The sequence below is a fragment of the Tenrec ecaudatus genome, chromosome 1 (assembly GCF_050624435.1).
Source record: "Tenrec ecaudatus isolate mTenEca1 chromosome 1, mTenEca1.hap1, whole genome shotgun sequence".
Classification (NCBI taxonomy): domain Eukaryota; kingdom Metazoa; phylum Chordata; class Mammalia; order Afrosoricida; family Tenrecidae; genus Tenrec; species Tenrec ecaudatus.
The window spans coordinates 107837162-107862413 of record NC_134530.1 but is presented as its reverse complement, the minus strand read 5'-3'; the positions used below and the strand labels follow the sequence as shown (position 1 = coordinate 107862413).

Here is a 25252-nt window from a genome sequence, read left to right as displayed (position 1 = left end):
TGACGCTCCCAGAGTTGATCATATCATGCATGTCAATTCGATTCTACCAAATCAAAAAGTGTTCTTTGGAATGTGATAGTTAGGTTTTGTGTCAACTTGGCTGAGCCATGATCCACATTAAGAGGATCATCATCTACAAAACTAGACTGTCATCTAGTAACCAGAAGATCAGTAATGCATACCTATTTTTATCAATGACAGCACCAAACTGCATATAAACAAAAGCAAAGACATTTTATGGGTCTAATTGAAAGTTTTCAAATGAAGAAGTCTATTTGCCTAGTGCATGTGACTTGAGAGGCTGGAGAAGAATATTGAAAGTACTATGGATTACTAAAAGGACAAACCGATCTGTCTTGGAAAAAGTACGGCCAGAGTGCTCCTTAGAGGCAAGGATGGAAAGACTTCAACTCACACACTTTGGACATATTGTCAGGAGAGACCAGTCCCTGAAGAAGGACATCATGCTTGGTAAAGCAAAGAGGAAGGCCCTCCATGAGATGGACTGACACAGCGGCTGCAGCACTGTGCTCAGGCGTCAGAGAACTTTAAGGATGGCGCAGGACAGTCAAGGGTTTTGTTCTGTCATACGTAGGGTCGCAATAGGGTGGAATCCACACGATGGCACCCAACAACAACATTCCCCTCATGTGCTAAACCCTTCTAGACTTGTCGGGAAGTGCCACTGTAGACCCCTATTCATAACCAACTGATCTTATGAGCAGACCATTGTGATTTAGGGGCTTTTCATGGGATGGCTTGGGGGAGCCGATCTCCATGCCTTTATCCCTAGTCCATCTTAGTCTGTAAGTTCTGCTAAAATATGTTCAACCTCATAGCAACACACGAGTCTCCACAGACAGATGGTGGCTGCACTTTTAGACACAAATCCAAGTTTCCCACATAGAACGTAAAACTGCTATCTTGAATAGTGTCAACCCACTGCCCCTTTATTCTTGGGTAGCAAGTTGCCTTTAGAAAATTAGCCACTTTGTAAAATTAAGAGAAATTCTACTGTCATATTTAGCTTTTTCCCCCTTATGTTCATTTCAACACTAATCTGTTTTAGAGATTTTTTTATGTCTTTTGTACCATGATAGATTGTGAGATCTTGATGTCATATCTATTTTCCTACCCTCATGCTTGGCCAGGACTTCAAAGACCTCACAGTAAAGGTTCATGATTCATCTCCACTAAAATCATCTGGAATACCACAAAACAGGCAAATTCCTAGACCCAATGCCAAACATACAGAATGAACATGCTATTTGTAAGAATTTTTAAAAGCTACATTAGGGCCTTCAAACTACATTAAGATAATAGATAATAAACCCAAAAAGATTACAGATGTTGAGGCTATGGGCTGATATTTCTTCAAAATATTTATTCACATTATTTAATATCTGGAACCTAATGTCATGAATATTTATTATACTGAGGAACCGTGAGTTTCTTCTACCAGAAACATGTTACACTATTTTCTCTGAGGGATAGTAAAAGAGTACTACAGCAGTGCTAATTTTGTGTATTGTCACTGAATCAAACCAAATGATTTGGGGACTTTAAGAGCAAAGGTGCACTTTGAGGTCGCAGGTGGCCCTGACACAAGTCATGGTACTTTCAATCACCTTATATGCAGCGGAAAGCTGGACACCGAACAAGAAGACCACACAGTATTGATGGTGCGTTTGAACTACGGTGCTGGCAAGAAATACTGAAAGTACTCTGGACTCCCCAAACAAACAAATATTTCTTAAAGGAAGCACAGCCAGAATTTCCTTGGAAGAATGGAAGGAGAGAGCTTGTTTCAGATACTTTGGACACTATCAGGGAGACCCATCCTGAAGGACATCATGCTTTGTAAATTACAGGATCAGTGTAAAAAGAAAAATGCTCCACAAGGCAGATTAGCAAAGTGGCTGTAACCATGGCTTCAAACATAACCATAATGGGAAGGACGGCACAGGACCAGGCAGTGTTTCTTTCAGTTGTACAGAGGGTCACTACGGATCAGAGCTAACTCCGCAGCACCTAACAACCACAGGGGTCATCCCGCGGACACAATATATTGAGAAAGATATACAAAAAGACATTCAAAACAACCACATTATTTCTATCATATATTTAAGCAAAGTTTAAAAATATAAATCTCCAGATCCCAAACATAGATTTTGGGGGTGGGTTTTATGTTGGTGGTAGTGGTTGATTTGTCGTTTCTTTTTGTATTGATCTGTTGTTAACTGAAGGCAAAACCATCCAGCACTTTTTCCAGAGAAGGTGTTTTATTATAGGGAGACATAGTTCAATAACATTATAAAATTATTATAACTTCACAAGTCATTCCCTTTTATCAACATTATGGAGTATGAAAATCTATAATAGAAATACAGTTTATAATACAGTTTAGAACAGTATCAAAATAAAAGTTAGTTTGATATCTTAACATCCAAAATTTAATCTTAAAATATTTTTTAAATGTTTGCTATGATTTTTATAAAAGAGTAAACATTTCCAAAGTCAGGAGAAAATTTTGTATTTATATGACAAGTATATGAAACAAACTGATCAAAATTCTTAAAACGTTCATCTAAGGGGTAAATATTGGCCACTCCCATCTACCATGCAATCTCCAGCTTCATTAAAATTACCTTTAGAATTTTTTTAAATTTCTCCTTTGTGTTTAAAACGCAGATGGTGGCCAGCTAGCACCAAGAATACTGTCTGCGGTCTTAGAGGTGTGTCATACACAGGCAGCCGTCTGAGTGAGATGCCAGCTAAGACCACACAAAAGCAGCACACCAACCAGTGGCGTTCAAGGAATCGTATTAGAGCTTAAATTCTGCACATCTGGTTTAAAGAAAACTAAAAACAAAACCCAAAATCCATTTTCAGAGTCCCCACATGGATTAAGTCTCTAATGAATTTTCTCAAACCACTGAAGTGGGATATGGGCAGTCTTATCCACAGACAGGGTGAATTGGAAAGTGAATTACTGCAGATACCGTTTGATTAAATTTAACATCTTACCATTTGTTTAAGGACCCCTAGTCACATAGTGGGTTATATGTTTGGCTGCTAACCACAAAGTCACCAGTTCAAAACCATCAGCTGAAAGATGCGGCTTTCTACTCCCATAAAGAGTTTCCGTCGCAGATAGCCACGGAGTAGTTCTACTCTGTCGTGTCGCTGTGGATGGCAATCACCTTCGTGGCAAGCAGTTTGATATTTTGGGGTGATTGTTTTCTCTTTTGATGCATTTGTAACTTGTCCTGGTTTTTATTACTTTCTGTTTTCTTTTGGAATGAGAATTTTCTGTGTTTTATTTCATTGTTGTTCCTGGGGGGGGGGGTTGTTTCTTTGTCCTACTTTTTGTATGATTTCTTTATAGGTAAACCTATAGAGAAAGCAACTAAATCAACAGCTTCAGGGGTTATGATGGGTTGGGGGTCAGAGAGAGGAAGAGATGTTAATAACAACGGTTGCAAGAATGAAAAAATTGTTCCAAAATTGATTGGGGTGGTGGTTATACAACATTTTATGTATTTGAGCTACTGAGATGTATGATCTGCTAACTGTGTGTCAGTAAGGTCAGTAAACACGGGTTTAAGCAGAGCAGTGATTGTGCGGATGGTGCAGGCTCAGACAGTGTGTTGTTGTGTTGTCCGTGTGGTCATTATGAATCAGAACCAATTCAACAGCCCCTAACATACAGCGTAATAGATCCAACTGAAACAAAGATGTAATATTCAACTTTCACCTGCATAGCACTTAAGAGTGAGTGATTTCTTACAACTCAGTGTTCAACTAATAGAGGTATATCGTGTCATTTTGAATACTTCACAATGTTACAAATAGCTTAGAACCATGATATGTGTAGGAGCTTGTAATAACTCTGATACCTCCTTTAATTTGTGTAAAGATCACAAATGTGCCTTTCCCACAGGACACTGGTCGCTGGAGCTGTGAGTTAGTATCTCCTGCCTCTTTCATGGCTTGGATAAAACACCTAACTTGCCTTCTAGCCTGGCACCTTGATCAGAACAATAGCGAAGCTACAGGCATCCGTGTATCTCCAGCTGAATCAGAGAAAGGGATATGCTGTCATTCATTTTTCTGTCCCTTTGGTGAATAGCTGTAGTCTATTTATGAGGCCATTGTTCTTTTGGAAATACCATTTGCAGAAAAAAAAAATCATTGGGCTACTATGCAAGGAGATGGTAGCTACAGAAAACCAAGGACTCCCTCTAGAATTAATGAAGGTCTAGCATTAACGAGGGCCAAATGAAGTGTGGTTTACTTGGGAAAATGTCCATTTGCTAAAGTAATGGCTGAACATATGCTAAATGATACACCATGTGAAAAAATTGTCTCTTCAGTTAATATCAGTCATATTATAACGTTGAATATAGCCGCTTCAAGCAGGTGTAACTGATCGATTTCATAATCAAATTCTTAAAGGATTGCACATCCCATAATTATATTTTTGAAACATCACAGAAACCCAAAAGGTGCCTATTTATAATTGTCAAAGTATGTTGGTCAGGATAGAGCTGTGTCCAAGGCCACATCGAGGTCACATTTAATCACCATCTGTATTCTCTGCCTAAGCAACATTGAAGGCAGCGTGTCATCTTAGTGGTCAGAAAAAGAAAAGACTATTTTTTTACAAAGAAAGAAAACAAGAACAAATAAAATCTTATCCTTGATTGGACACACTTCCACCAGACAAGAGAAAATTATAGTCTCTCTGAAAATATCCAGTGGAACTAAGGAAATGGAATATTTTTCTTTTTCATTTGGCTCACCATAACAGCCAAAGGGAAGATCATGCGATTATACTTAGGAAAGAAAAAACTTTTTTAAGACCCTGCTTCTTTCTGAGCCCTAAAAGTTTCAAAGCTCACAAATAATTATCGTATCATGTATGGGACCAAAACGCCATAGAGAAGCTGGTCTTGGTATCAATTTCCACACCAAGCCCACTGTCATTGAGTCAACTTCTGACTCATAGCCACCCCCTGTGGGTTTCCAAGGCTGAAGCTATTTATGGAGTAGAAAGCTCAGTCTTCCTCCTGAAGAGCTGGTGGTGGTTTCGAACTGCTGACCACGCGGGTCGCAGCCCAATGCATAACCACTACACTTCCAGAGGAATAAGAGATAAGGATATTTACAAGAAAACTCTATGCGTATAGAAAGCCCTTGTCCCCCACTGAAGTCCTTCGCAGTGATAATTCCTATTGAATGTTAAAGGAGCCCTCGTGGCACGTGGTCAAATTGCTCGATCACTAACCAGAAGGCGGGCATTTGCACGCAGCAGCCTTTCTGAAGAAGACAGAGGCGGCAGTCGGCTTCCAGAAAGAGCAGAAACCTTACAGGGCGCTTTTGCTCTGCCCCAGAAGGTAAGCACGAGTAAGATTGGTTCAACAGCAATGAAAAAAGCAAGTATAATTGCAGCTGTCCGTGGATAGAGGCTCCTTACACACAGAAGTCTTTGTGAGCATAGGCCCTTTGTGAAGATGACATTCGATAGACATTCGATAGAACCAGCTCCACGTGTCATTCGTCATGCGTGTCCAAATAGGAGAAACTGACCTTCACCAATAATAAACAGGAACCCAGCATTTCAAATCTAACACGCAGTGCCAAGAAAGGCTTCCTGTTGTTCAAATGTAAATATTTTTGTGGTACTTTTAAGTCATGCAGTAACTGTCTCTTCCCTAAAACTATCACCTCTTTTTCGCACCCATCTAAGAGAGAAGGGACTGAGTATGAAGAACTGTTTGTGACCTGGGAGGAAAACCTGCTCAACAGTTACTAATAAATTACAAACTCAGCTGGATCCTGTTCTTAAAGGCGAGGCAAAAGCATTACGACAACCCATATGCTATAAGCTCTTTTTGTTACACGGAAATGACTAAAACCGCTTCTCTGAAGGCTTAAATTAATCCAAGAAAATTCGTTTCCTAGGATTAAGCTTGCCATGTGAAAGATAGGGCAACAGTTTAAAACTGAAGTTTCACAAGAAAACAATGGTTATTTGAGCACTCGCCCAGCATGAAAGGCGAACTGCTTCTGATTCGTAGACGGCGCCTCACAGATTATTATTTCTGATTATTTTGGTAGAGCATTTTTCATTTAATGCTCGAAAAACATCCAACACACCATGCTCTGCTTCATTTGATGAGTTATGTTTAAACCATCCATTTCCATTTTCTCTTACACCTGTAAAATGTCATAGAAGAGTGATGAGACAGTCAGTCAATTTACCTTCAATTTCCTCAATAATGTAAGGTTTCAGAGAGTAACTGTAAGTACCCTAAAATAATAGATTAATGTATTTTCTCAATGCTCTCTTTCTCCTTATCCCACTGGCAGGAAGGGGAGAATCTATTTCTGATACTATTTCCTTTAAAGTGTTCGTTGTAAGGGTTAATCTGTAACTTAAAAGAAAAGTTCTCAAACATACTTATTTTTTTAATAAATATCTTCAAAAGTAAAGTCTACAAAAACTATAGCATCTTCTCTGGAGTGTATATAAAAGTAACCAAAAAAGTAGCTATGAGTGAAAAAAGTAATAAAGTTTTGAGAACTACTTAAAGATCAAATGTAAGTGGTTCTACTCAACTTGACTCCTTTTTCACCCTTCTTTCATGCATGCAAAGAATCACACAAAGAGACAAAGCAATAGATTTCAACTACAAATTTTAACAGCAATTACAAAGAAATAAAAATGAAAACAAAAAAATTATCGTTTTATAAGTAGGAAAAATGGGCCATACATATTAAGAGGCCTTCGGAATCACTCTCTTCTTCCTCAGCACATCAGAAACAATGCACCCAGATAAATAATAGTCATAATTCACATTTTATTTCTAAACATACACTTTCAAACTAGTATAACAAAAGACATTACAAGGTAAATCATATTCCAATCCTAATTTTCATTGCAGTAAGATTTTGAAAAGGATTACAAACCTACTGCATTGATAACATTGCATTGCAATAACAGTGTGCAATTTTCCACATAAACGTGGAAAACAAAGGCTGGGTGTTCATAAGGAACAAAACCATCATCTATCTTGAAATATCTCAAAATTTACTTCAAAGACGCTTTTGAATACATATTAAAATTGATCATAAGCTTAAGTAATTTATGTTAAGCATACATCATAAGCACCCAGAAATCAAAATTATAGTTCAAAAAATGTACTCTACACACATAACTAAACCAGAGTTTGTAATGGAGTTTAGGGCCAGATCTTACAGGCGGCTAGTTTGTTTTTAAATGAACAAGAGTTCGACTTGTGAGGAATGGATCATCCACATCAGAGCCGCCCCTGTTTGGCATCACCAATGGCTCCCCACACGTCAAAGACAAATTCGTCTGGGAACGCAAAGTCTCCGAGAGCTTCGTCAAGTGCAACAGCAAATTCATCAGGATTCGCTTTGTCCTTTCCAGTTTCAAACATTGTGGTAGCTATAAAAAATATTTTTTAAATTAATTATAAATGAGATAAAGATCAATGTGTCAAGAAAATGACTTGTCTAAAAGTGACATGCATACCCATCATATTATTCTACTGCAAATTAAAACAAGGACACCCTCCATCACACATGAGAGTAGCAAAGGTATTTTTTAACAATCTTCCCATTGTGCCAAGTTTTGAAGATGCCACTCCTGCCCAATCTTGGAGCCCACCACTTGGGGATCCTTGGGACTCCGTGCCTAAAACATGACACTCTGAAAGAAGATGCAGCAGTAATCCTGGCGGGAGACTTAGTGTATGCTCCTTACTCTGCCTCCCCTTAGTCTTTAGCTCGCTATGTCCCCTCACCTGCTCCCTGCCCTCCGATGTGATGTCCCCTGTGCTCTTTCCTTGAAGAGGAAACAAAAGGGTCACAGCAGCTTACACTGGGGCATACAACGCAGGAGCAAGGGAAGGGGAGCAAAACAGAATTAAGCCCTCTTTTCCGGCCCCTCTCCAATCGGGGATAGAGAGTAAAGATGGTGCCTTTGTTCTGTTTTCTAAGAAGTTATCTAAGTTCCACTGTCTACGTCTCGGGCCTGCTCCAGCCCGCTAGGGACCCAGGAGGTTTAGCCAGTTCTTGCTCAGTCCCAGTGAGCACCAGAATCAAAGAAGAAGAAATATGGATATGATTTAGGATTTCAGTGAAGTTCCCTCTCTAAGCCCCAAAACTTCCAGGTAAAAGGGGACACTAACCCCAAGAGAATCGCTCTCGGGAGTCCTTCGTTTACAGATTAAGGTTTAACTAATTAAAGTTGCAGAGCCCTGGTGGCCTGATGGGTAGCGTGTTGGGCTACCAACCGTAAGATTAGCAGTTTGAGACTACCAGCTGCTTCCTATGGATAAATGAGGCTGTCTGCCTCTATAAAGAGTTATGGCATCAAAAACACAGGGGAAGTTCTATTCTGTCCCATAGGGTTACAATGAGTCAGAATTGACTCAATGCCGGTGAAATGAAAGTTATATGATTAATCTCAATGAGCTATGACACCTGGTATTCTATCTAAAATTCACTCAATAGCTCATGAGCTTTTCTCTGCTCAAATAATTCCATAAAATCATAAAACCGACTAAGGAGAAAGGAGACAAGAGGCTCATAGCAGGCACTGCCAGTCAAAGCAATGAATATGGGTGGGATGATGTGGTGCCAGGGCTCAACCTGAGCAAAGGGAAGATGTGCGCATGGTGTGCATGGGAACCCAGGTGTGGTGGGAGGACATCAGGGAAGGGGGTGAAGGAGGCAAGCTCAGAAGCAGCTACATTGATGAGAGATTGATTGTGAGCATAAGGATTGGTCATCTAAGTACAAATACTGACAGTAATAAGAGCTGAGTTTCTCATTGCCAAGAAGGAAAAATAGAAAAAGAAAAACTTTCAATCAACTCTGTGGTAGATATCGGTGTGGTTTGCATATATGCATACACATGTGCATACACATATTTAATAAGGAAAAAGGTTTTAAAACACAGCTATAACTCCATACACACAGAGAGAACCCGAGTGGTGGTAAAATTGAGCTATGTTGGTTAAGGAGGACCTGCCATGTGTATATCACAGCATCAGTTCACAGGAGGGCTACCGATCTTCTACAGAGCTTAGGGAAATCAGGCGCAACTGGCCCCCAGGTGGTGCTGGAGACTGACGTGCTCAACCCCACCCATTGGTTTGGCCTTTTTTTTTTTTTCTTTTTTTTCCATTTTTTAATTTTAAACAATTTTCGCTCTTTTGCTTTTTCTCTCTCTCTCCTTTTCATTCTTCCTTTTTCCTCCTGTGCTATGGTTTCTGTCATTCCTCTCTGGCACCTCATAGCAAAGACAACTATGTCCACCCCACCCAGCAGTCCCCCCCAAACCCTAATGGTGAGGAGCATAATCAATATCGGTCCACCAAAAAAAAAGGGAAAATCAGAAAAAGAAGGAAAAACAGGCACAGACATGTAAAGGAGACCCCAAACCAAAGGAATTTTCTGGAGAAGAAAAATCTCTGGAACTATCAGAAAAAGAATTCAACAAATTGGTGTTCAGGTACTTTCAATAGATGTCGAAAGAGCTCAAGAGAACAATGGAAAGAATAGAAAAGATAGAGACCTTAAAAGATAAACAGCAAACATTAACTCAGAAGGTAAACACTAAGATAAGAGAATTACACAACATTTCAAAAGACAGAGCAACAGAATTGAAATAATGGGAAGTTGGATTGGGAAGCTTCAAGACAAATCCCTCAACTCCCATGTATGAGAGAAATAATAAAAATTTTTAAATGAGGAAAGAAGTCTAAAGAAACCCTAAGGATTATATGGCACACCACCACGAGGAACAATTATATCTCCTTGAGATTCCAGAACAGGAACAGCAACAATAAAAATACACAAAGGAAATAGTACAAGAAATCCTGGGAAATGTTTCCCTAACAGCATGAAAGAGGAAAAATTAATTATCGGGGAAGCTGAGAGAACCTCAAATAGGACATACTCCCAAAAGAGGCATCAGGACGTATCTGAGATAAACTCTCCACTGTCAATAAAAAAGAAAGAAACCTAAATAAGTCACCTAAGAAGGAAAACAATAACAATAAGCTTGCATTTCTCAGCACACACCACGCAGGCACAAAGACAACTAACTGACATACACAGAACACAGAAAGAAAGGAAGAAAGCCAACCAAGAATCTTATAGACAGTAAGACTATCACTCAACTATAAGGCAGAAATAAGAGTATTTACAGACAAGGAGAAATTAAAAGGAATTCATATAAACAAGGCCATAATTACAAAAAATACTAACAGATCATCAATAACAGCAGCAGACAAACCTGAGCTCCAAGACAACTCAACACACTTAAAACCACATCTAAAACAGTAGAGAAATACAGGAAAAATAAACTACTAACACTACATTTAAAAAAATCTAATTTACAGCAACAAAGTCAATCAAAAACCAGAGCAAATGATCAATTGTGACTCACAGAGACCCTGGAGTACAGATACCAACTGAAATATTTCCACAAGCTGATAACGGACTGGGAGCACTCCCTCATCGACACCACGGAAACTGGAAGACACCGACGTGGGCCAACGAACCGAAAGCAACCCATGTGTGCACGCATTCCAAAGAAAGGTGATCCAACAGAATGCTCAAACAGAACACCACCAATGACACCACAAATTTTTGGAAGCCCCTTCATATATAAGTACAGTATTTCATTTGATTCCTTGGAAACCACACGAGAATTGTTACTGTGATTATTGTATCTCTTTTACAGCTGGAGAAACTGGGATTCAAAGTCTAATAATGTCTCCAAAGGCCAAAACTTTAGAGAGCAAAATGAGGATACCGACTGTGATACCTACTTCACTATGTTTACGCCTCTCAACATCCAGTCAATAATCTACTCCAAGAAAAATACTGTAGTGCACGCTGTGATTAAAATATGGTTCCTACTAGTCTTGTGGAAAATGATGTTGGGAATATTATGTGTAATACAGTGCTCCAAAAACTATTTTGAAAACCAGTAACAAGCTACACAAACTCAAAAAATATATAATAGAACAGTGGTTCTCAACTTTCCTAATGCCGTGACCCTTTAATACAGTTCCTCGTGTTGTGGTGACCCCCCAAGCATAAAATTATTTTCATTGCTACTTCATCACTGTAATGTTGCTACTGTTCTGAATTGGGAACCCCTTTCAAAGGGTCAGTCGGTCCCCAAAGGAGTCGCAACCCATGGGTTGAAAACCGCTGATCTAGAAGAAGAATAGAGTGAACAGATTATAAATTATCCCTGATAGATAAAATATAGCCATACCCACTGCTAACAAGCTGATCCTGACTCATAGTGACTCATGGGGTGTCTGAGACTCTAAGTCTTTATGGGAGCAAATAGCCTCATTTTTCTCCCACAGAACAACTGGTGAGTTCAAACTACAACCTTGCCATCAGCAGTCCACGCTTACCCAACCATGTCAGCAGACTTCTGAAAAATCCTTACAGGAGAAAGTACACTGCTTTCGTGTTTTCAGAGATTGTATCTCTGATTTAAAAGAAAATCTGTAGTTCAGGGAAATACTTCTTAGAAAGTTATTTCACATAAGTTAATGATAGCTACTAAAATGTTTTTCACCTATTAACTATTATAAATAATACAATACATTATAATCCTAGAATGCCTATTGACAATCTGACCCCAAAAAGTTCCACTGGCTACAATTTTACATTACATATACAGCGAAGTGCTGACCTCTAGTGGTAATTTTGATATTAAATATTTAAAACAATAAGGTTACTAACTAGTACACCCATTCCTCACTTGTGGACAGTTAGGTTCCAAAGACGAAGTTGTTATTTGAGACCAACATTAAGTGAGGATTGTGTCTCTCAATCACCAGTTACTCGGTATTCATTGGATACTCCTGGCGCAACACAGGATGTGGGGGTGGCATGGCAGAGTCCGTGTGGGATGGAGGGGGTGATCTGGTGTTGCTGAGCACCCACGCCCTCCATAGTCCTGCTTGTCCTTCCTCCACTCTAGCCAGCAGCCCCATGTGAATCTCTTTCCCCTCCACCCCATCACTGAACTCCCAGGAAACTGTTAAAGGGTGCTCACCTGGTCCCCCCAAGCCCACCGGCAACCTCATACCATTCTTCCGTCGCCTCCTATGTTCACCCCAGGACATTGCGGATGACCAGGAGACAGTGTCCCACAGCCCGTCAGCTACTGTCCTCATGTGACCCAATCTCAGCTGGGGCCTCTAATTTACCATTTGCAGTAGCTTATGGAAGCCACTCCAGGCCCAGCCATTTCCCGTATAGCGCCTGAGCCATCAGACGCACTCCCTGAGAACCTTCTCAAAGTTTTCTAAATACAACATGATGGATAATGAGAGGGTTGCTAAGTGAAAAGCAACCCTCTTTTTCAGTGTTATTGACAAGCTGGTTTTTGGTAATAAGGGGAGATATGTGTTTTCTCATTAAATTATAAAACACTTAAACAGTACCTTTAAGCATAGAATAACACAGCAAGGTTATTCAGGTCCTGGAGGCAGCTATTACATTAGAAAAACAGCAGTAGAATCAGGAGCCAGAGTGCGGAACTCGGAGTAAGTAGAGCTGAGTGCTTTTGAGCATGAGGCAGATTTGCAGAGAGGTAAACCTTTGGGCACTTAATTGGGGAAGCTGGACTTGCTGGCCCAAGGAAGTGGAGCTGAGTGCCTTTGGGCTCAGGCCTACTGGAGTAGGGTGCCTCTGGGCCCTTAATTCAGAGAACTGAGTTTGCGGACCCTTGGAGTTGCTTAAGTTGAGGTTTATAGCAGAGTGGTATGCCTTTGGGGCATTTTTTAACAGTCTTGCCAGAACTTTGGAACTTGTCTTGGTAATCAATTCATTTCTCACTGACATGACCTACAGCAGATTAACTTCCTTAATAAACTCTTTAATCATGAATTTTGTCTGTGAGTCTGTGTAGTCATTGCAATGGATATTATGACCCAGGGAAGTAAAATAGAGAATACTAATTAAGACAACATAATATCAACTCTGGGGTTAAATCTCATCCTTCACATCTTCAACCCTCAGTTTTCAAAGCTATATAATAGCGCATAGCAAAATTTAGATAAAGCTTGGTCATTATCATTGTTAATTTAGCTACTAATTCTGTTAACTATATCTCCTTCTATGAAAGTTCCTCTGCATTTATTTTTCTTAAGACTTTCCATAAATATCAATGATTTCAAGCAATTCATACAAGTCAACATTAAAACATAGCCAATGATTTTTGTTTTGTTTTGTATCAGTAAAAAACTATTTCCAAAAGTTCACTGACTTTTTAAGAAGGTTGGCCTGGTATAATATTTACTGTCTTGAATTCACTGGATAAACACAGTCATCCCAAGAAGAAATGCAATTATCTTTTTAGGAAAGTAGGTGAAGGGAGATATCAGTCAGTGTAAGACATAAAAAAATAATAATTAATAAACTACCAAGGGTTCATGAAGGAGGGAGAGTGTGGGAGGGCGGGGGTGGGGGAATGAGAAGCTGATCCCAAGGGCTCAAATAGAAATAAAAGATTTTGAAAATGGCAACAAATGTACAAATGTGCTTGACACAATGGATGGATGTATGGATTGCGATGAGTTGTATGAGCCCCCAATAAAATGATTTAAAAAAAGAAAAAACAATGATTAAAAAAACTTCATTATTGTATATTTTTAAGAGGGCCAAAAAGAGGTTATAGGAGAAATAATTTGAACCTGTTATTTAAATTCCTCATCATTTCTAGATCTCTTAATAAATCAGAAATTCTAAGACTGTAAAGCTGTCAGGATGATCTGCAAAACTCCTGAATCAGTGTGATCAGAATATAGCTCGATATACAACTCCACTGTTGTTTTAAATAGTCACAAAGTTTACCTGTTACAGTGGTCCAGTAAGTTAGATCAATCCATCTAAGACCTAACAGGACCAATAACAGCCTCAACCTGCATTAACACTGCATTAGTTGAAAAATCCATGTGCAGCTTTAGAGCCAAACACAGCACTTTTTAATCTTCAAGGTTATTTTCTACTAATTTGAATTATTTTCCATTTCCCAATTAGCAAACATATCCATTTTTTTCTCTGAGAATACTGTTCTATTTTTAATCATTGTATTGGTAACTGACTTTTTAAAAAATGTCTTTTAATATAAGGCTATGTTAACAACCACATAAAAGTGTGATGACAATGTGATTTGAATTGAGTTAACATTACTTAAAGTGAAGAAACACTGGGAATACAAATAATATGTTTATTTGTCAAATGAATCAGTCCTACATTTGCAATTTATATTTCATGCAAATCATGTTTGAATGATGTGAGAAATTCCTAATTTAGCGATGGTTGACAGTCCTCAAATAAGTCTTTCCCTTACTCTTTACTTCCCTGGGTGACTGATCACATTGCTATTCATTGTATAATAACTTTTCATGGCAATTGAGGGAATTTGTTACAGTTTATTAACTAACTCTACAAAGGGATTACTAGCTAATTTACAGCAAATTGTGAGGAATGTTCAATACCTTGAATTTGTCAGAGTAAAGGAAAATTGATTGTTAAGGAACCATTTCTTAATTAATTTATAATGAGGCTCTATAAAATTCCAGTCTCATCTAAGTGGAACTATAATAAATCAATGACAACCTGGACATAAATATTCAAGTATTCAATGTTCCTTATCAGTATATACCAAATATATTCTTTTTCTTCATATGTCTGATACATTACCCACAGGACTTTAGCTTTCTATTAAGTGGTACCAAATGTTAAAATCATCATAACTATGGCATCTAGACCATGTAAATAAAATATATCCCATAATATTGCCATTCATATGTACCATTTATAAAGTTCTGGTACATATATTTTAACTTCCTATAAAAATCCTATGAAAAAGATACTATATTGATATTTTGTAGATTAAAAATTTGCAAGAGTTCTCTTGGTTATAAGACCTGGTGGTGTTACTGGGTTCTTTGTCAGACTACTGACTGCAAGGAACTCAACAGGCGCTTCAAGTGAGAAAAATGAGGCTTTCTGCTCCTTTAAAGGTTTCCAGCCTCAGAAATTCAAAAGGGTACTTCTACTCTATAGGATTCCCTAGGGTCACTATAAGTAGTTCTTGATTGATGGCAGGAAATTGCTTTGGGTTTAATATGGTACAGTAAAATCTGAGAAATATATTATCTTTATTTTCATAAACATAAAATATATTTTTAGCACTCCAAAATCATTTAAATTTTGATTAGCTTAATTGCCTACAAAGGCAAATAAGACATAGCATGTGGTTGATCAAGATATAAGACTTTTTCACATACAAATGGCTAACAAAAACATGGGAAAATGCTCACAATCTCTAGCCATCCAGGGAGATGCAGACTAAAACCAGGAGATACTACTTTAAACCCACAACGCTAGCCCAGCTATTTTTTTTTAATGTGGGAGAGGATGTAGAGAGATTGGAACTTGTATATACTATTGGTGGACTTGAAAATACATGCAACCATGAAAAATGATATAGTGACATTTAAAGCAACTGGGAATTGAAATTCCATATGATCCAGCAATACCACTGTTAGGCATCTACCACAAAGAAATAAAAGATACAACATGAGTAGATTTATGCTCTCCCATGTTTAGCAGCACAGTTCACAATAGCAAGAAACTGGAAGCAGTCCAAACTCCCAACAATAGAAAATTATATAAAGAAAATATGGTACATACACACAATGGAATACTATGTATCACTAAAAAACAGAGATGGAAGCATGAAACACCACATGACTTGGAAGAACCTGGCAACCATCATGCTGAGTGAAGTGAGTCAATGACAAAAGTACAAATATTGTTTGACTTCACTACTATAAGGAGAAATGCCACTTATACAAGTCTTAGAGACCAAGTCCCAAACAAAGGGGTAGAATGTCTGCCTACTGGGCATGAACCAACATCGCCCCGATTATGTGCCCTTGATAAGAACCTCAAAAGAGGAGACCTCACCTTGGCTGAAGTCGCTCCTTCCAGAAGAAGGAAAAGGCTGAAGACCATGGATTTGATGCTGTACAACATTGAGACAGGGCTGTGACAAATCAACAGGCCCTCCACAGGAATGAGAGGAGAATCTTACTGGAAAATCAAGTAGAAACCAGGGGAAGTGAGCACCATTTCAAACGAAACACTAATACTTCTGTTGGTGGGTATGATGGGTAAATGGAGAGGAGCAAACTCACATCAGATGAGATGTTAACAGTAATTGTAGGGAACTTAAGGAGCAAATCAATCTGTTTCTATGATCCTGGGAAGACAATTCAAGTATGCTTCTACTCAACCCTTGATGAACCTTTTTGGAGTAAGCACTATGATGACCTAAGACACTGGTCTCACAGGGAATATGGAATCCCCCAAGGGCCACACCAGAAGAACTCAACATGGGAGCCCAGCTGAATGAACTTGGCCCTACTTCAAAACTACCTAAATCCTTGGAATTAAGGCTGAAATGCTCTGATTAGAAAGGAAGCAAAAGATGGCCACCCCAAGACTGTGGAAATGGTAGTCGTTGGACCGTGGGTAGGACCCCTGGCTCAGTGGGTATCCAATGAAAGGAGACCTATAAGCACCATATATTTAGTACGGCGATGCCTCCCTTGCATTAATATGACAGGTTTTCATCTGAGAGACAAGGGTTTGCTCTTGTAAGAAATGATACAGGAAAATTTCCCCATGTTCAATGTAAACAGAGTTCAATTAATTAAATCAATCTGTACAAGGAATAACTCATGGATTTCAGCTCGAAGTTGCTCACATAAATTCATATCAACAGCACCTTAAATTCTATGACATCTGAATTATTGATGTTACCAATGCAGTGACCTTATATCCTATGGGAAAAATTAGCATTTTTTTTCTGTTTCTTGTGTTTTGTGTTGTTTGTTTTGTTGTTGTTGTTATTATTGGTTCTGCTTTGGGTTTGAGGTTTTGTCATACTATGACCACCAAAGTAAACCAGTGTCATTCATAATCTGGGGATAAGCTTCCATATAAGTCTAGCCCCAGGCCAAGAATAGTTAGTTCTTAAAACATGGTCCTCTCAATACTCGACCTCATGAAGAAGTCACTGAAGACAAGGGCGCTAAAGCAAAGTATGGTGAAGAACGCAGGTAGGGCCCGGATATCAACTGGAATAGTGTCTGAAGCCATAAAGACTTGTATTCAAACAAGCAGCCATCTAAGTGAGGAGTCAACTAAGCCCAATTGGAAGAAGCTGTGTGATCCAAAACAACAATAACAAAATCCAAATATGATGAAGGGAAGGGTATCAGAGCTTAAGTTGTGAACACCCAATTTGTAGAAGAAGGCTATGGAGGGCAGTGGAAAACCAAAATCCATCTGCAGAGTATCTAGTCAGATTAAGCTGCTGCAGATCGCCCCTAGTCACAGGTGAGGGACTGAAACAGCTTTACTATCAGACAGAGGTTATTATAAACTAGACTATGGTGGATCAAACCATGATATGAGACCTGCTTGGTTCAGCTCTCTTGACCCAACCTGAATTTTCTCTAGGCTGAAATTTTTCTTGATTGTATGATGAAAGAAACTTTTTCTCTGGCTTTATAAATATTATGGTGGTTTTTTCATCCTTACTCTGTATTTTAATCATTATATTATCATTAGTTTCTTCTTTATGCTTCTGTTGTTTCCCAGGAGATCTGAGAGGAATTGAGGAGCAATCAATGAATGCAGGAGCAGGGGAGGAAGCATTAGAACTGATTGTGATGATGTATATACAACACTTTTTTAAAGTGATTTATTGTATATACTCGAGTATAAGCCAAGTTTTTCAGCACATTTTTAATGCAGTTTTTGTGGTAAAACTAGGTGCCTTGGTGGATATTCAAGTTGGTTTTACTCGAGTATATACAGTAACTAATTATGGAGGGAAGAAGCATCTGAGGATATTTCTCTTGAAGGAAAGCCCCCTCAGAGAATAGCAGAGAACATCAAAAAGAGATATCAAGGGGTCGGAGTCAAATGGCACCCAGGTAGAATCACCTGCTGGGTGCTCCTGTTGATAGACCAGAAAATTCAGAGATACGGGGGCCAATACTGGGAGGCTGGGGGCTAAAAACTGATTCAGTGTAGTAGGGTCTGGCTCAGATCTTCCACTGTGATTTTCACCCATGAAGCGTAGAGACTCGAGAACTCAATGAAACACTTTAAGTTCACTGCATCTTCCCAAAGGCTCTGCTAACCCCTTGCCAGGGCCAGCAGAACAGCATCTAACATTCCATCCTGCACCCAAGATATGAGACCTGCAGTGAGCAATAATTTGCCCAGCCTTCTGTTTAAAAGAGGTCATAATCCCAGGCTCTCAGAGAGCCTCTGAAAAACAGCCACAAGACGTCACACCAGAGTCTCCATCTCTGCTATCCGCCCTGCTCCTGCAGTCCAGGAACAGAGTCACTACATCGTCTACCTCTTTCCTCCCTAACTCAGCTCCAGGCCTGCCAGCATGGGTAATGATAGATAATTAGGTCTATATATATATATATATATATATATATATATATATATATATATATATATATATACTCGAATATAAGCCGACCCGAATATCAGACAAGGCACCAAATTTTTCCACAAAAACTACATTAAAATGTGCTGAAAAACTCAGTGTATATATGGTAATTTGAAGCAATTGAAGAACCACTGGGATATTTACCTGTGACAGAACACAGTCCCCAGGAGCACACTGGCAGTGCTGTGCAGGATAGAAACCGGAGTGACAGCCGGGGGAGAATTCAGTTCCAGTCAGTCTCAAAACCTCCGCTAATCCAGCCCCTCTTCTCTGAGGGACAGTGAGGCACAGCCCCGATACCAGCGCACCCCACAAGGCCATCATAAAATGAGATTTTTTTTTTAATAATGCTTTCAACTCCAGGTTGTGGGCCGTTGTGTAACTTGGAAGGTAAGTGAGCAGACCTCTAGCCTTTAGCACATTAACATAATAAGATAGCCAGATTTCAAATCTCCAGAGAACAGCCTAGAACATAAATAAAAAGGGAGAGGGACCTGCTTCTGATTGCTACAGCCCAAGCCAAAAACGGGCTCTACCAGTTCTTGGTTCCACAGAGTCCAGACCAGGCCCATGCCCCCACTGCAGTCCCGCCCCAACCCAGCCAGTGGCAAACCTACACGTCACCTGCCTCACCCCAGACTCCTAGGCACCCCCACCACCAGTGGCCACTGAGTCACCATGGCACCCTGCCAACAAAGAACTCCAACCCACCACCATAGTAGGCTACACGTAGTCCTCAAAAACACTCTTACCAGTCACACAGAAAAAGAGCTCGGAGCCCCTTGGTCCTCCAGAAACATGGCACCCAGTTCCAAAAGACACACAAACAGTGACATACCTCAACACACTCAACAAGAAAACAAGATAAACAAAATGCAACAACAGAGGAAGTCGTAAGCCTAATGGTGCTCATAGAAGAATGATACCAATAAATAAATAAATAAATAATTTTTAAAAAGGAAGAATGATACATTGATCTGCCACCAAAAAAAATAAATCTTTGGATTGTTGCTTGGAGTAATAAAGGATATGAGTGAAGCAACGCAGAATAAGTATGCAAAGATAGAAGAACTGAATTCCATGATAGAGATGAACCTATTTAGAACGAAAATACAACATTCCAAAACTTATGGGATACAGCAAAAGCAGTTATCAGAGGACGTTTAATAGCAATACGTGCATATATGGAAAAAGAGAGGGACCTATGACCTAATACTCTATCATAAAACCTCCAGCAACTAGAATAGAGTCAACAGAACAACCCCTCTAATAGCAAAAGAAAAAATAAAAATCAGGGAAGAGTTAAACAAGTGGGGAAACACAAGAACAATGCAAAAAAAATCAATGCAACAACAAAACGCTGGTTCTTTCAAAGGATCAACAGAATCGACTGACCACTAGCAAGTCTAACCAAGGAAAGGAAGGAACAAATATCAATAGCCAGGGTGAGGGATGAAACAGGGGAAACCACAACGGACCACAACAAGATTAAAATGATAACCACAAAGCACTATGAAAGTCTATTCTCATGAATTCAACAATGTGGAAGACATGGACAAATACTTGGAAAAACAATCCCTCCCTAGATTATCCCAGATACAGGTCAGAACCTCAACACCGATAGCAAAAGAAGAAATAGATATGGTTATCAAGAAACTACCAATGAAAAGAGCTCTCCAACCAAGCAGTTTCACAAGTGAATACTACCAACCATTTGGAGAAGAGCTGAAACCAATCCTTCACAAATTATGGCAGAGCATAAAAAAAGACGGCAAGCTCCCAAACTCATTCGCCAAATCCAGGATAACTCTAATACCCAAACAGAGCAAGGATCCCACAGGAATAAAGAACTACAGACCAATATCTACAATGAACATAGATGCAGACATCCTTAACAAAATATTGGCCAATAGAACACAAATGTATATAAAACATATCATCCATCATGAGCAGGTAGGATTCATTCCAGGGGTGCAGGGATGGTTCAACATCCGAAAATCCATAAACATTATTTGCCACATTGATAAGAAAAAAGATAAGAATCACATGATAATATTGAAAGACACAGAAAAAGCATTTGACACCATTCAACACCCATTCCTAATTATTACAATCAAGAAAATAGAAATGGAAGGAAAATTCCTCAAGTTAATACACACTATCTATGAAAAGCCAACATCATAGTCAATGGAGAAAAGACAAAAACAACCACACTGAAAAAGGGGCTCATACAAGGATGCCCCTTATCCCCACTACTATTCAACATCGTACTGAGGTTCCTAGCTAACAACATAAGACAGCGGAAGGACATTAAAAGTATCCATCTGGGAGAAGAGGAGGTGAATCTCTTGAAATTTAGAGACAACATGATTCTATACACTGAAAATCCAAAAAGCTCCACAACAGGCAGTGATAGAGGAATATCAAAGAGTGGCAGGATACACGATCAACAAACAGAAGTCTATTGGTTTGTCATATACATCAGAAATATATTGATTTTCTATGTACATCAGACAAGACCATGGAAGAGTAGATCAAGAAGGCAGTACCCCTCACAATAGCCAAGAACAAATTGCAATATCTAGGGACATATTTAACAACAACAAAATACTTATACAAGGAAAACTATAGGACACAAAACCAAAAAGCAGCAGGAAACCAAAAGCAACTTCCACACATGGTAAAATAGCCCAGGCTCGTGGATCAGAAGACACAATATTGTAAAGATATCAATCTTATCCAAGGCAGTATATAAATCAACACTATCCCAATTCAAATACCAAAAGCCTTCTCCAAAGAATTGGAAAAACTGACCACGAATTTCATATGAAGAGAGATGTCCAGAATTAGCAGAGAACTCCTCAAGAAGAAAGACAAAATTGGTGGGCTTGCCTTATCAGACTTTAACACCTACTACACAGACACAGTGGTCAAAACAGTGTGGTACTTGAATAATGACAGATCCTCAGACAAATGGAAAAGAATAGAAAACCCAGAAATAAAACCATCAGCATATAGACAACTGATCTTCTCCAAGGCTCCAAAAACTATCATGTGGGAGGCAGATGCCCTCTTTAACAAGTGGTGCTGGAAACAATGGAAATCTGTACAAAAATGAAACTAGATCCTCACCTCACCCTATGCATAAGAACAAACTCAAGGAGGATCACAGACCTAGAAGTAAAACCCCAAACTATCGGGACCATCAACATAGGTATTGGGACAAACCTAAGGACCTTTGATCGGGGAATACATAAGCTAACTACAACAGGGACGGTAACACACACCAGTGAACCTGAAATCAACAAGTGGGAAATACTAAGGATAAAACACCTTTGTGCGTCAAAAGACTTCACCAAGAGGGTAACCCATAAAATGGGAGAGGATTTTTAGCAAGGACCAAACAGACAAAGCGCTTATTACTAAAATCTAAAATACCTTCCTAGCCTGCAAAAAAGAATAAAACAGTTAACCTCCTGAGGAAGTCAGCAAAAAACCTGAAAAGAAGTTTCACTAAGAAGGAGACCCAAGTGGCCAATAAACATATGAGAAAATTCTCCCAATTATTAGCCATCAGAGAAATGCAGATTAAAACTATGAGATACCATCTAACATCCTTCAGGATATCCCAAATTAGAAAATCAGAAAGCAACAAATATTGGAGGGGATGTGCACCACACTTTCCACAGAGGCTATACATATCAGTTTGAGCACCAGCAAGAACTCTCCTCCACTGCTACCTTAGGACCCAGCTATCCCTCTACTGGACATATATACCCGGAAGAGGTAAGAAATAGACCAAGACCAGTGGTCTGCGCTCCAATGTGTACTGCAGCACAATTCACAATCGCAAAAAATTGGAAACAACCTAAATTTCCATCGATGGACATATGGATTAGAAAATATGGCACATACATGCAATGGAGTACTACACATCACTAAAAGGTACTGATGATCCATGAAGCATGTCACCTCACGGGAAGAGTTGGAGGAAAGTATGCTAAGCAAAGTTAACCAATCACAAAAGGACAAGTACAACATGAGTCCACTGGGGTAAGTATAATCAGCACAGTAGGTATAGAAGAAAAGCCTTTTATCTCACACTATATGGGTTGAGGTGTGGGGGAGAGGTCAAACCCAAAGTTGTACATGTCATTCCAACACAAACACAGGGAAAGGGCAGAGGGGGAGGGAGAAAAGGGGAGGAAAAAAAGCAGGGAGAAACAATGGCACAGGGGGAACAGGGCACTAACCCATCCAGGGGGAGAGTGTTGGTTAGGTCTCCACAGAATTAGGAGTGTGCATGCAAACCCCACCACAGCGCAGCAAACCTGGATGGCTACGTAACCACATGAAGCATCACATGAACAGAATGGGCTACAGGGCCAACCCCAATCAGAGGCAAACTGACCCCTCCCTAGAAGCAGGTGCTACAGAGGCCAACAACAACCCTACAGATTGGGGAGAGGGGCCGCATTCACATGGAAGCAAACCAAGAAGGAAAGAGAGAGAGTGAGGGTCTTCTAGACCCCATATTAGGGCACCAAGCCCTACAAACGACATCTCTGCACGGAGCTGCTAAGGCACAGAGAAGACGGTAGGGCCGACAACAGCTCAAGACATGATGTCACCTCCCTGGAGCATACCGCAACAGAGGACAATTCTGGGGACCCACGGCGGGGAGTGAGTGCAGTCTGAACCCCCACAGCGGAGCTAACCAAGAAGGGAACATAACAGATCAGTAATGGGGCAAAGGAAAGCCACAAAGCTCCTGAGAAGCCCCCCAATAGACTTCAGGCAAGTAAAGGGAGTTCCCAGACCCTCACAAGACCAGTGGGGAGATAGTTATAAAGGTCGGCAAACAGAACTGGAATTATCTGTGCTTTTTAATTTTTTTACTGGTTTTATAATTTTTTATATACATACACGTTTTTCTTTTTCTCTTCTCTTTTTATTCAAACTTTCGTGTTCTTTTAGTATTGTTATTTGCCTACCTATATAAGATAGGCATAGGAAGCAAGCCCAAGGAAAAAGCAACAGGATTAGCGGTTGCAGAGGGACTTAGGGGGAGCAGGAGGCAGGGGAAGGGAGTGGTGAACAAACAATGCCATAGACAGGGGAACAACTACAGAATTAAAATCAACAGTGAGGAGAACATAGAAAACCTGGAGGTGTTGGAGCAGCAGCAGTCTAGCTGAGAGGAATTACTAAGAGGCAGAAGAAGGGCGAGCATGATGGTGGGACAGGAGGAAGGTAAAAGAAAACAGGAAAGCTCTAGGAAGCAAAGCTATGGTTAGAGGTACAAACATAGGTGTGCACTTGTGTAAATATATTAAATCATAAAAATAGAGGTATTGGCCTATATACATATTTAAATGGCAAAACATTGAGGAATTAAATGGACTTTTGGGCCTCTTTTCAAGTCTTCCACCAAAGCAAGAACATTTTCTTCTAACAACCTGGCACTCTGTGATGCTCACCCTGCCAGCATGATCACTGAAGACAAAATGGGTGCATAAGCAAATGTGGTGAAGAAATCTGGTGGTGCCAGGCTATCAAAAGATATAGCATCTGGGGTTTTAAAGACTTGAAGTTAAACAAGTAGCCATCTAGCAGAGAAGCAACAAGTCCATATGGATGAAGCACACCAGCCTATGCAATCATGAGGTGTTGATGGAATCAGGTGACAGGCATCAAAGACCCAGAACAAAAAATACTATCAATGTCAATGAAGGGGTAATGCGGAATGGAGACCCAAAGCCCATCCGTAGACAATTGGACATCCCTTTCAGATGGGTCAGTAAGGGTGCAGAGTAGCACTGATGAAACATAAAACTTGCCTCTACTTATTTAATGCTTACTACCCCGCTATCATGACCCCAATTCTACCTTACAAATCCAGATAGACCAGATCATGTACACAGGTATAGATAAAAGCTGGAAACACAGGAAATCCAGGACTGGTAAACCTCTCAGGACCAATAATGAGAGTAGTGATACCAGGAGGGTAAGGGAAAGGTAGGAGGACAAAGGGGGAACCAATTATAATAATCTCCTTATAACCTCCTCCCAGGGGGACAGACAACAGAAAAGTGGGTGAAGGGAGACATCAGTCAGTGTAAGACATGAAATAATAATAATTTATACATTATCAAAGGTTCATGAGGGAAGGAGTGTGGGGAAGGGAGAAAAAAAATGAGCTGATACCAAGTGTTCAAGTAGAAAGAAAATGTTTTGAAAATGATGATGGCAATAAATATACAAATGTGCTTGACACATGGATGGATGTATGGATTGTGATGAGAGCTGTCTGAGCCCCTTTAAAAAAAGGCATCAAAAAGATCAACAACAACAAAAAACAAATTGTTGAGAACAAGGGGTGTCAGAGCAGAGACCCAAAACCCATCTGCAGACAATGGAGCATCCATCACAGAAGGGTCAGAAAGAAGGAATGAGTCAACCAGGGTGCAGTATAGCACCAATGAAACACACAATATTCCTCTGGTTTCTCGAGGCTTCCTCGCCCACCACTATCATGACCCCAGTGCTGCCTTTCACTACAGGCTAGACCGGAGCATGTGCACAGGTACAAATAAGAGCTCACGACACATGGAATCCAGGTCA

General features: G+C 39.8%; 1 protein-coding gene across 2 annotated transcripts in view; it reads right to left on the bottom strand.

The window, feature by feature from the left end:
- Positions 1 to 2515: 2515 nt before the first annotated feature.
- GIPC2 (GIPC PDZ domain containing family member 2) overlaps positions 2516 to 25252 on the bottom strand; it is a 92404-nt gene continuing 69667 nt past the window's right edge. The window contains exons 6-7 of one of the 2 annotated variants that reach the window (XM_075557541.1): positions 16054 to 16179; positions 2516 to 7477 (exon numbers count right to left, since the gene is read on the bottom strand). In XM_075557541.1, the coding sequence (XP_075413656.1) occupies positions 7326 to 7477; positions 16054 to 16179 (278 nt within the window). In that variant the 3' untranslated portion in view covers positions 2516 to 7325. The remainder of the gene's footprint in view (positions 7478 to 16053; positions 16180 to 25252) is intronic. The other variant, XM_075557547.1, reaches the window with a different exon arrangement.